A 13,155-nucleotide genomic window follows, 5' to 3' on the forward strand; every position below is an offset into this window, starting at 1 on the left:
GACAAATTAGTCTATCTTCTCGCTTTGTTAAAGCCAATTCACACTCCTTTATACGTTAGTATATTTTGTGACTAGAGGAAGTGCTCCATTCTATTTGTGTTTGACAGGGTCGTCTCTTATTATAAAGACAGGGGGCGTGGCTTATATTGCACGTGTTTGCGTCACAGCCAATGGGCTCGCACGGCGGACGTGTCATCGGTCGCCAGATTATGGTGCGACCCACTGGCGTGTTTCATTAGCGTCTGGATAGCCAAGAGGACGCGACACCTTTGCCCCTATCGCTTATTTAACCCAAAGTGATAACGTTAATACACAAGGTAATGTTTTCTTATTTGTATTGTTTTTACGACTTGTTCAGTTCTCAGTCTATTGCTGCTGTGAGATGAGAGCCTGGGAAGTTCCCCAGCCTGACTGCATAGTTCATTGCTAAGCTAGGCTAATGGTAGCATCCCCTCTCATCGCAGTGAGACAGGGTTAACGTCACTGTGATGCATCTCGAATTTTAACACTAAGTTGACCATCTCTAAAATGATGCCTAGGCTTGACTGTCAACGTTTAACTACTAAATGTAATTTAACCTTAATCATATGGCACACTACCTAGCAGCTAAACTGAACCATTTCTAACCTGATGACTTAACTATTCCATCTCTATCCTGACTCCTGGACTTAGCCATCTCTAACCGTATGACTTAACTAAACCATCTCTAACCTGACCTATGGACCTGTCCATATCTAACCTGATGACTAAACTGAACCATCTCTACCCTTATGACTTAACTAAACCATCTCTAACCTGACTCCTGGACTTGCCCATCTCTAACCCGATGACTAAACCAAACCATATCTAACCTGACTCCTAGACGTACCCATCTCTAACCTTATGACTAAACTTAACCATCTCTAACCTCACCCCTGGACTTGCCCATCTCCAAGACTCCAACGCAGCAAAAACGTATGCATGTTATGTTTACTAGTTTAAACCAACACTGGCCTGAATATAGATTACATCTGCAGTTATTTCATCAGGATTTCTGACTATTTCGGCTTTCATAAACATAATGCTGACGTTTTAAACCTATCTTTCTCCTGCCAAGTATTTAAGATAATAGTTGACAGGTTTGTTATAACTTTTGTTATAAGAAAGGTTTCCGTCCCATACGGTGCGGGTAATGGGCTACTAACAGGTTTTTTTTATGCTGTATCGTATCGTTAACCTGAACTTGGAAGATGCCATAGAGTCCTCCTGAAGTTGGGAAGATGAGTAAAGTGCCCTGGTCTTATGTCTGAGGTCAATGCGGATGGTCAGCCAGTGGGAGAGCGCAACGTCCGACATTTTACACGGCTAAATGCACACAGACAATGGATTTGTTTCATGGATTATTGCTGGCCAAATACTCTTGACATCTGGAGGGATAATGGGTGTTGACGTCTAGGACAGCGCTTGGCTGCCCTACTCGTTCTGTGGGGATGTGGCCATCCTTTTGTTTTGTCCTTTCATAAACCATCTCTCAAATCGAATGCATGATGAGACGAACAGGTAAGTGTGTGTGTGTGTGTGTTAAACAAGTTTTCATTTATTGTATGTAACGTTCAATTTGAAGTTTCAGTAGTGGGGAGGCAGACCATTAGCAATTAACTTGGGTGAGGGCGAGGCAGACTTTTGTCAGTGATAAGGTTGCACAGCTGGTCTGACAACAATCTGCAATGTCAGAGGTGGAATGTCAACACTGCAAGTACGACTGTATGTGTGTGTGTGTGATTGGGATCTATTATTGTAGCTGTACAATGAAATCAAGATATCTAGCAGTATCTGAAATTGCACAAAAAAATAACCGTTCTTATTACCTGACCTGCTCTTCTGGACTCAACATTGTCATATCTAAATTGAATTGTGAGGTCATTGACATTTTACTATAATTGTCTTGGCTTGGATAACATGCAACATATTTTATAGTCTATGCATGTAACACATCATATTCCAATATTTTTTTATAATGCAACAATACTTTGCTGATACCCAGATCCCATCTCACATGTCTTTGTTGTGCACTACCTGGCATTCAATATTTGAGCTAAATATTGAACCATAATCAAGTCTCACAATCAGAATTTCTGCTTGATCCAACAAAAAGGTACATCTTTAAGAGTCAGCCTCTGTCTGTAGGGTACGTTCAATTATATGTGTATATATCCAAAGGCTATAGTTTGTTGACCAAAGGAAGTTTGGTGGTGTCATGAAAAATATTTGAACTTGCACCTCCCAATACTATATTACGTAAGAGGACATGGAAGGACACAATGCAACAGTATCCGGTTCATGGAAAGATAAATGGTCATAATTGTATTGTCAAATCTCCATTTATTTTAAATAGACCGGGATGACAACATAAATGCTTAAGTTATTCAATTATTACATTTGATATTTATCAAAAATTAGAACGTCCTCCACTAATCAATGCATTAAACCGATTATTCACTTATACTTACCAGTCCATTGGTAACACATTTTGGGTTTAACCAGTGGCAATGTATGATTATGTGTAGTTACAGCCTAGTTCCTTGATAAAACGGTACAATTATTCATGCTAGGATCCAGCCAACACCTTAAATGTTGTTAGTGTGCAGTTTTAGGCTGCTGAAAGAAGTAGAATTGTACAGAGAAAGAGGAACTGGCATCAGACCCTGACTTGAATGACTGATCTGGATGGTTGGATCCTGTTAGTGTATACTCAATAATACTTGCGTTATTAACCTTGTTTTGGAAGTTGTTTTTTTGTTGTTTCATAGAGTGATCAGCCCCCCCGAATACCTATCCCTATGCCTAATTGTCCCAAAGCTGACCACTAATGAATTTATCATTGGCCTGGACTTGCTGTCCATATGTAATTACGTTGTTGGTAAAGGTCTCATTTTAAAAGGTCTTTTGTCTCAGGCAGCAGTACTAATGCATTCGTCTGCGTCCTCATTTGTTTAATCCCACAGCAAAGTACAGCGCAATGAAATCTTCCTGGCCTTCACGTCTACTCTGCAATTAAGCTATTTGTTCAGGCCAACCAAGGCTAGCCTAGCGGCTCATGTTTGTATACCACACTTCCGGAACAGTCCCAAGGTTTTTGTGGCAGTTTACCTTTGCAAACAGCCGAACAGCCTTTGCGGTTATAATCCTCATCAATGTTGTGTCTCTAGACAAGCTCTTGCCAAACACCTTGCTGCTGTTGTGATGTTAAATACAAATAATTAAAGTTCCGACATTTAATGGGCTTTGTGTCTGTGTAGACTGACCGGTAGGTTGAAAGAGATGATTAACCTTTGTCGCTGCAAGGACTCTGTTGGTTGGCGAGCTTCAAGTCAACTTGGTTAAAAACACTCTGATGTCTATCTCCAGGTCCCTCGTGCCACCCAGCGCTGTCATGTCCGCCAAGGCCATCTCAGAGCAGACGGGGAAGGAGTTCCTCTACAAGTACATCTGCACCGCCGCTGCTGTGCAGAACCGCTTCCGCTATGCTAACGTTACCACAGAGACGGACTGGGAGCGCCTCACCCAGGAGCACCCCTGGCTGCTCACCGAGGTAAGGGTTAGACAGTGAACACAGGGACGGGTCATTAAGGAGCAGGTAGGGGTTAGACAGTGAACACAGGGACGGGTCATTAAGGAGCAGGTAGGGGTTAGACAGTGAACACAGGGACGGGTCATTAAGGAGCAGGTAGGGGTTGGACAGTGAACACAGAAACGGGTCATTAAGGAGCAGGTAGGGGTTAGACAGTGAACACAGACGGGTCATTAAGGAGCAGATATCGGGCCATATGAAATCCGTTTTATTTTTTTCCAAATTCCGTTTTATTTTTTTCCAAATTCCGTTTTTTCCGTTTTAATTTTCATTAATTCCGTTTTTACACTTAAAATCATCAGAACGAGTGTCAAATAAGTGCGAACGAATACAATTTAATCAGATAGAAGACTACATTTATTAAAACATCACAACATTGCACTGTTTTTAGTGCTTCAAATAAAAACATGACATAAATATTAAAGTGCTTATAAACTCTTTTTTTATAAACTCAAATTGTTGTTTGAAGGGGCGTGCCCTGGCTACGGCGTTCATTGTTTTTCATATGGATTTTGGACTTCAAGTGGTCATCGCACGTATCTTTGCGTTTCCAATCGATAGTATGTTGACATATTCTACAAAACACCTGAGTGATAGAAGTGTTTTGGATATTGTTCGGCTCTGAATTTGGGGTTAGAACCGAATTACGGGCGCTTCAACTTCTTCTTCGGCTTCTTGTTTCCCGGAGCGGGACCTATTGTTTGCGTGGAGGACCGGGGATTTTTTTTTAACATGTTTAACTGTTGCATGTTATATGTGCTGAAGAACAGGAACCTGCTGGAAATCAGTTATTTTACTAAGACAGGCCCGTTTTAAATTGTAACTTTGTTACTTTTAATACTTTCCTGCTTAATAATAATAAAAAAAAAAAAAAAAAAATTATCAGTTGATTCCGTTTTTATTGTCCAATTCCGTGATTCCGTCCGCGTTTTCGTTATCGCGGATTTCATAGGGCCCTACAGATAGGGGCTAGACAGTGAATAGAGACATGGTCATTTAGGTTCAGGTAGGGGTTAGACAGTGAATAGAGACATGGTCATTTAGGTTCAGGTAGGGGATAGACAGTGTATAGAGACATGGTCATTTAGGTTCAGGTAGGGGATAGACAGTGAATAGAGACATGGTCATTTAGGTTCAGGTAAGGGTTACAATGAAACGAGACATGGTCATTTAGGTTCAGGTAGGGGTTAGACAGTGAACAAAGAGACGGGTCATCAAAGGTTCCATGTCATGAAAATCTCACGTTGAGGTTTTCTAACATTAATATGAGTTCCCCTAGCCCCCCCTGTGTTCTTTGACGTCTCTTCTATTTCCACAACGAGACTGTAGTGGAGGTTATCTCAGCCATGGTTGAGAAGGAATTGGGGGAAAGGAACTTTGACTTTGTCTCCCTGGAGAACATGAACCACGACATGGAGGAGAAAGGGATCGTTGCCAGCGATTGTCTCCCGCCGGGGCCCTGATGCCCACTGCCACGAGGCACCACCGACGCGGAGCACCACCGAAGCGGAGCACTACCGACGCGGAGCACCACCGACGCGGAGCACCACCGACGCGGAGCACCACCGCTGCGGGACCGAGGCACGGCGCTGCCCACTGCCCTCGTCAGCGGGCAGTGCGGAGGCGGTGGTGCCTCGGCAGCGGGGCTCCGGCGGTCAGCAATTGCGGGCGACAATCCCTTTCTCGTCCATGTCATGGTTCCGTGGTTCAGATTGATGTGGACGTGGAAGAACCAGAGACGTCGGAGTACCCGACGCAGTCGTTTGAGAATTCAAAATATCGTCTGGAGGCTCACACAGCTTTTGGCCCATATCTATATCTACTATATTTATAGTATGATATTATTTAGATTTAGAGCTCCAGGACTCCCGCCGGAGCCCCCGGAGTGTTCTAGAGTATTCACAGAACACGGCCAAAGTACGTTTTCAAATAATCGACAACTGCAAAAATGTATTTGTGCATAGAACATCATTAACCACAGACTCAACTAAAAGAGTAAACGTGCTGACCTGTGACGACATCGGTCTCCCTACTCCTCTGAATTCAGAAACGTCCACTCGATAGCATCGACTGAACGAACACATTGCAGATCGCAGGGTTCAGGAAAGGGGAGAGAGCAGCAAAGAGCATCTCCAAACTCTCCATATCTCTTTTGTGATCCCCTCATCCTGGTTATGACTGCTTGACATTCAAGACTAGTATAGCCCTGATAAGCTCTGTATCTGGACTCTGCACCCATACTGAAAGATTTATTTTCTATGATGTTCTCTAGTGTTCTGTCTGTTACTATCCTATGAGGTTCTCCAGTTTTTCTTCTGTTTATACACTATGGTGTTCTCTGGGGTTCTCTCCTCTGACTCCATGCTGTCTTGTGTCCTGGTGCAGAAGTTGGTGGTGAAGCCAGACCAGTTGATCAAGCGCAGGGGGAAGCTGGGCCTGGTTGGCATCAACCTGGACCTGCCGGGGGTCCAGGACTGGGTCAAGAGCCGCCTGATGAAGGAGACTATGGTGAGCTCAAATCATACTTCTGCTTGTTCTCAGCAATTTAAGTGTTTCTCCAGGTCATTTCCGATTACCCTTCCAGGAAAACACAGAACTTCCTGCTCAAAGTTAGTGTGGTTTCGGATTTCATGAAGTTTCTAGTCTTCTCTCTCCAAACTCTGCCCACTCTAATAAAGGCTAGCTTTAAGAGCACATTTCAAATAGAAACATGTCGCATATGGTATATATGTAGGTATATTGTGGATTATTATATTGTCTTGAAATGTGCCTTTATATACAAATTGCTACAGATGTTTTTGGATGATACAATTGATTCTTCTTTGAATTCAAAAGTAATCCACAAACATTTGTGTACATCAAATTTAGCACCAGAGCATTCAAATAATAAGAGGTAATGATGGGTATGTGTTTTAATAAATGACTACCAATGCTCACATAGGTCTCCATTGTATATGCTTCCGTCCAATGCTTCATGCATTGTGTGTCTGATCAAACACAGTATTTGATCTTATTTGTGTATGCTCTCCCGTTCATGTCTGTGTCCCTTAGAGTTCCATACCCAAGTATTAACGGAGCGGAATGGACATACGCAAATAAATTCAGCTCTATTTGAACCTATACCTAGAAGTTCATATTTGTAGCACAACACAAACAAAAAAAAAGTATTTTGTGTCTGTCCCAACTCTGCTAGGTCTGGTCTTGCTGTGTTTCACAGTTGTGTCCCGTCAAATGAGGTTAGATTGATTTAATTATGAGGGATAAGTAATTGTGTTCCATAAGCATTTGTCAAAGGGTGACGCCCCTCCTACTTCTGTCAGACGCCAGCTAGTTCCTGCTCCCCAGCGAGACCCCGAGGCAAACTCTCCAGTGTCATCTATACTCTAGTCACGGCTCAGCGATTTGTTTGACGTTATAACTGGTTTGACCATGAATAATACCAACGCCTTCTACCACACTCTCCCAAATAATGGAAATGTAAACCGGGGCTGTGCTCTGAACCCAGGAGCACCAGTCTCGGGTTCTACCTATGCCACTCATGTAATGGACAAGCGTCCCAGGCGGCCTTGTTGAGGTGTAGTCTACCTCAGTACCCAGGCCTGCTGCTGGGTGAGGTATCATGTTAGCTCCTGGACCACCAGAGACTGATGGCATGTTTAGCTGAGCCGGGTCAGAGGTGGAGGCCTGCCAATGTCAGGGACATCTATTCTAGTCCCCAAGGGGGAACGAGTAACGGCAACCTGACTAAGGTTTCACTCACGCTAGTGTTGGTCCTCATTGCATGTTTCCTGTTTGACATTACATAACAGTTTTCAATTAAAGCGCTCTCTCAGCAGGATGGACATTTTGTCTATTTATTTATTTGTTATTCATTTCAAACCTCCCGCCTTTCCAAGCCCTCATTGATGGTGTGTAACTAATCTACAGTTCCTCATGCTTAAACCCTTATCCCCTACTTTGTTTTTTGTGAGCTTTATATGTCTGCCCATAAACTGTGTGTCGCCACCTTCTCTACCCATCCCTGGAAGGAGGTCTTCCTCTTAGTTTTGTGCCTCAGAGGGCTTAGGTTTCGGGGTGTTGTATAATGTGAGCCCTTTGAGATTGTAACTGTGATCAAGGGCTGTACAAATAACTTGACATACCCACACACACTGTATGTGGAGGGCTTTGGCACCTCTGCTATCGTACACATTGTTGACTTAGCCTCTGCTGCCGTGGATATATAGTAAATCTTATTCTAAGCATGCAGATTAGGAAACAACACTATAGGAGCACACCCCTGCCCCCCCCTTCATCACATCTGTTCTCCATTGTATGGGTTGCATGTTTATTATTGAGTCATTTGAGCAGACGTTTTACACAGACGTTTTTTTTCTGCTTTTTATTTTCAAATGTATCCGTTTACTTGGTGGACAGGTTGACATTGCTTTGGATAATGTGGGATATTATGTTTGGTAAATACATTACAAGGAATCATCGATTGTAACAAAAGTCAGAACGGAAGTGTTTCAGATAGATTTGCATAGGACATCGGCCCCTGGCTTTATATTGTTGATCGACTGAAAAAATTTGAACTTGGCATGTGTCTTGACAATGTGGGTGATTTTGTCTAGACAAGAACGTTTCTCGTACAACCTTTCCTGCCTGTTTCAACAGAGAAAACCGCTCTTTACATCGAGAACTCACAACAGACAACAATTTAGCTCCAAATCACTTGTGTAAACCAGGCCAAGGCGAGGTACCACAGTGATGCATTGTGCGTCCTCCACTCGACTGCTGAATGCTATAGGCGTTATTAAGTGTGCCTAAGACATCAAGAGGAGGGGGATGAATATATGACTCGGCACACTTGTTATTCTCTAGTCAGCCAGTAGCTCTTATATCAGGTTGGGCCAACATTCCTGTGGTCCCTCAGCTTTTCTATAGGGTTCTTTTTGTTCTTTCCAGGTTGCCAAGGCCAAAGGTGTGCTGAAGAACTTCCTCATAGAGCCGTTTGTGGAGCACGCCCAGGTGAGGAGCACACACTCACCAAATAATAGTTTGTTTATCTCCAAAAAAATGGCTTATCAACTCAAAAGAATATTCATATTCTCGTATAAAACATTGTCTGTACGTTACGTAACATTCATGCAAGTGTGGTTTAGGGGGCTATTTTTATATTGTGTGTGTGTGTGTGTGTGTGTGTGTTCAGAGTGACGAGTTCTACGTATGTGTGTACGCGGCGCGGGAGGGCGACTACATCCTCTTCCACCACGAGGGCGGCGTGGAGGTCGGCGACGTGGACGCCAAGGCCGAGCGCCTGCTGGTCCCCGTGGACGACAAGCTCAGCGAGGAGCAGGTCACGGAGAAGCTCCTGGCGCACGTCAGCGAGGAGAAGAAGGGGTACGTCCATGGGACGTCTCACCTCAAACGTTAGATACATGTCATTGAGGAGCGTTGCGTCGTAAAGGGGCGTCTTGCACAGGGATGCCTACAGGCTAGGCTGTGGGCATTGGGGGATCGAACCTTACTGAACACAAAGTGGGAGATAAACTCGGGACCTTTTCTCTGTGTACAGTTTTCCCATTGCCCTTATAGCAGGACTTCATCTTTCTAGTTCTAGCTCCTTGGGCCCCATCCTGTAGCCTAGCTCTGAACTGCAACGCGTGTCTTCTTATTGTAGCCGGTCTTAGCAGTAGTAGGATGCCTAGCCAATGTCCTCGAATGAGTTTCCTGTTCCTCCTATGCTTCTGCTACGAGAACACACTGACCTCCTTCAAAATGGGTACTACCTACTAGGGCCCGACCGATTTATCGGCCTGCCGATTTAATCGGCCGATTATAGCCTTTTTGAAAATAATCGGCATCGGCCAAAAAGACGCAGATTACAACCGTTTTTTTAATTTATTTTTTATTTTTTTTAAATGTTATTGCGCTTAGTATCCTGTAGATTGCGCTCCTACTCGCCTTGCTAACTAACAACTTTAGCTGGAGTAAAAAAGAGGAGATTGAATTTTACCGTACAACATGAAAGCACGCTCGCTTAGGCAGCTGCGCGCTCACCTCACCAATGTACACAAGACGCGTTGTTTGAGCATGTTGTGCCTGTTTTTCTTTAGGTCCCAGGCCATGTTAATTTGTTATACTGTAGACTCTAACGGTGAGACGATACTGCTCAGCACGCACGTGTTAGTCACTGCTCACGAGCGCAGCACATTGGGAGTTAGTTATTTATTTTACATTTTACATTACACTCATTTTTGACTGTAAATGTATTCTAAAACACTCAAAGGTTCTGCATTCAATTCACATATTCGTCAAAAGTGTTTAAAGTATATTTAAGGTATCAAAAACTACGTTTTATATGCTTTTTTTTTTTGCTTTTTTTCTCTTTTTTTTTAATCGGCCGATGTAATCGTTATTTTTCTCGGAAAATAATCGGTATCGGCACTCAAAAATCAATATCAGTCGGGCCCTACTACCTACTCTTATTTCTAGTTGGTGTTCCTCCCTTTCACTCCCTGTTCCTTAACAAGGAAGTCTAGGGTTGTTTTGTACTTTGTACCTGGGGGACGTGGGAGGTAGCTAGGTGCTGGAAGCGTTCATTGGAGACACTGTGGTTGCAGGAGATGGGAGAGAAGAAGCCATGGTTGGCATGTAGATCATATTAGGTGTGAACAGTGGAGCCTTTGGTACCTCTAAGGCGTGTTAAGGTCTCTAGGTGGTGGGGTTAGGGTAGGGTGTGTTAAGGTCTCTAGGTGGTGGGGTTAGGGTAGGGTGTGTTAAGGTCTCTAGGTGGTGGGGTTAGGGTAGGGTGTGTTAAGGTCTCTAGGTGGTGGGGTTAGTATAGGGTGTGTTATGTTCTCTAGGTGGTGGGGTTAGTATAGGGTGTGTTATGTTCTCTAGGTGGTGGGGTTAGTATAGGGTGTGTTATGTTCTCTAGGTGCTGGGGTTAGGGTGTGTTAAGGTCTCTAGGTGGTGTGGTTAGTGTAGGGTATGTTAAGGTCTCTAGGTGGTGGGGTTAGGGTAGGGTGTGTTAAGGTCTCTCGCTGGTGGGGTTAGTTTAGGGTGTGTTATGTTCTCTAGGTGGTGGGGTTAGGGTGTGTTAAGGTCTCTAGGTGGTGGGGTTAGGGTGTGTTAAAGGGCAACTTCACCCATTTCACATAAGCTTTGTATTTTTAGAACCCCCCGCATATTTTTGAATGGTCTAGCATCATTTCCTTATTTTCTGGAGAGACTGGAGAGATCCGTATCGATCTCCAACACTTCCTGTTTTTTATGACGCAATATGACGATTTTTGCGTACAAGAAAATAGGAAGTGTAAGAGGGGATGATTCTCGTACGACTACAACCACTAGTCCCACCCCCCTCTAGGGGGTGGGACCCACTGACGCTACAGACCTATTAGAGCAGTGCCAGTGGGTGGGACTTCACCAGCAGAAACTAACATCCACAGCGTCTGAAGCTAAGATAACAGAGGCTGTTGATAAAACTGAAGTAGGCCTACATTGGCGGAGGGTACTCGATCTGACATAGAAGATGGCTCCATGCAAAAGTTCACCATTTCGAAAGAAATAGACGAGGGCTGCCGTATTTTCCGCACTATACGGCACACCGGATTATCAAGCGCACCTTCAATGAATGGCCTATTTTAGAACTGTTTTCATGTATAGGGCGCACCGGATTATAAGGCGCATAGAATAGAAGATACTGCAGTCAAACGTTTGACTGGGGTTGCGTTATGCATCGACCAGACCGAGCTGTGCTAAAGGGAATGTCAACAAAACAGTCAGATAAAGTCAAACTTTATTAAGCGTTCTGACAACTCCGGTCACTCCGATGGTAACGATGTTCAAACGTTAATGTGCATATTAACAATATCTCATCAATATCAATATCTCTCAACAATAAGCTCACTTTTTCAGTTCATTCCCCGTCTACGAATCCCTCGAATTCTTGTGTGTCCGAATTAAACAGTTGGGCGAGTACGGCATCCAACATGCCCGGATCCCTCTCGTCATTATTCGAGTCAGTGTCGCTGCTGTTGCCTGGCAGTTCAGTGATTATTCCTGCCTTCGTGAAAGCTTAGACCACAGTTGAGACTGTTATATCAGCCCAGGCATCCACGATCCATTGGCAGATAGTGGCGTAAGTCGCCTGGCGCTGTCTCCCCGTCTTGGTGACGTGTGTTCGCCTTCTTGGCCCCGTCCACACGAAGCCGATTTTTTGCGTGAAACCGCATAAAAAGACGCTTTTGGTGGACACGGGCTACGGCCACACCAAACGCGTGTAACGTGCTTAACTTGAAGCTTGATCATTGTGTCACAAAAATGGTTCAACGCGCCAACGCGCCTGTGGCTGCGCTGGATTTAGGAGTCCGAGGTAGGAAACCCAAATGCCGCCGTGTTTGGGTGCATGATAGAGTTTAGATCGGGTTAGATTAAATAATGTCGGATATAAATAACAATAATCGGGTTAAATAACTTCACATGGTGTGTCTGGTGTGTTTCCAGCATTCGTAGTGTTGATCAGCAGATAGTCCGCCAAGACGTTGAGGTTGCTTAGCAACCAGAGTCGCTGTCCATGCAAGTGAATGGAGCGTTCCCTCTTCGTCATAACTATCAAACCAAACATCCTTCACATTCAACGAGCGAACATTATGAAATTAAAATGCACATTTCTCGCTAAAAATGTTTACATAAACGCATTTAATTGCGTAACTATGTTACTATTTCCACCCAGAATAAAGGAAGATGTCGGCCGTATGCTTCTGTGCAAGCGTCACTACTCTAGTGACGTCGGTTCAAGCTCCACGCTGATTTGTTCCATTGGTAGATGGAACAAGGAGGTGTCCGATAGGCGGAGATGATCAGCGGGAGTGGCCGCCAGCGAAGCTGTGCATGGTGGGAGTTGTTGTCTTCAATCCACAAGCGCCAAAAAGTCACTTTCTGCCTTTTCTCGGTCAAGACTGCACCAAAGTAGAATTTTATTTTATTATTCGACTACATATAGGACCCAATTGCAATACATATTCATGCCTCCACCGGTGAAATGCTCCTTTAAGGTCTCTAGGTGGTGGGGTTAGAGTAGGGTGTGTTAAGGTCTCTAGGTGGTGGGGTTAGGGTAGGGTGTGTTAAGGTCTCTAGGTGGTGGGGTTAGGGTAGGGTGTGTTATGTTCTCTGGGTGGTGGGGTTACGGCAGGGTTAGTTAAGGTCTCTGGGTGGTGGGGTTAGAACAGGGTGTGTTATGGTCTCTAGAGGGTGCGTTCAGGTGAGGTGTGTAATTCTCTCTAGGTGGTACTTATTCTTAGACAGCAGAGGTGCCAGGACGTGGAGTAGAGTCTCTGGATTCTTTTAAACCAAACTTCTGAATAGATTTTTGTAGATGTGGTCTGGTCTTGTCTTCTAACACCAAATTCAGATAAATGTATGCATCGTCTAACCCAAACTTGTTGTTTTGCCTTCTAGAGTGCTGGCTAGTTTCATCGTGGGCCTCTTCAACCTCTATGAAGATCTGTACTTCACCTACCTGGAGATCAACCCACTGGGTAAGAGTCAGAGCCTTC

General features: G+C 44.2%; 1 protein-coding gene across 3 annotated transcripts in view; it reads left to right on the forward strand.

Moving 5' to 3' along the window:
- Positions 1-178: 178 nt before the first annotated feature.
- The window catches only part of LOC115531001 (ATP-citrate synthase), a 31,727-nt gene continuing 18,750 nt past the window's right edge, over positions 179-13,155 (forward strand). For all 3 annotated transcript variants that reach the window (XM_030339935.1, XM_030339937.1, XM_030339938.1), the window contains exons 1-6: positions 179-317; positions 3,388-3,571; positions 5,996-6,118; positions 8,558-8,620; positions 8,802-8,992; positions 13,058-13,137. In XM_030339935.1, coding sequence (XP_030195795.1) covers positions 3,413-3,571; positions 5,996-6,118; positions 8,558-8,620; positions 8,802-8,992; positions 13,058-13,137 — 616 coding nt within the window. In that variant the 5' untranslated portion in view covers positions 179-317; positions 3,388-3,412. The remainder of the gene's footprint in view (positions 318-3,387; positions 3,572-5,995; positions 6,119-8,557; positions 8,621-8,801; positions 8,993-13,057; positions 13,138-13,155) is intronic.

The sequence above is a fragment of the Gadus morhua genome, chromosome 18 (genome assembly GCF_902167405.1).
Source record: "Gadus morhua chromosome 18, gadMor3.0, whole genome shotgun sequence".
Classification (NCBI taxonomy): domain Eukaryota; kingdom Metazoa; phylum Chordata; class Actinopteri; order Gadiformes; family Gadidae; genus Gadus; species Gadus morhua.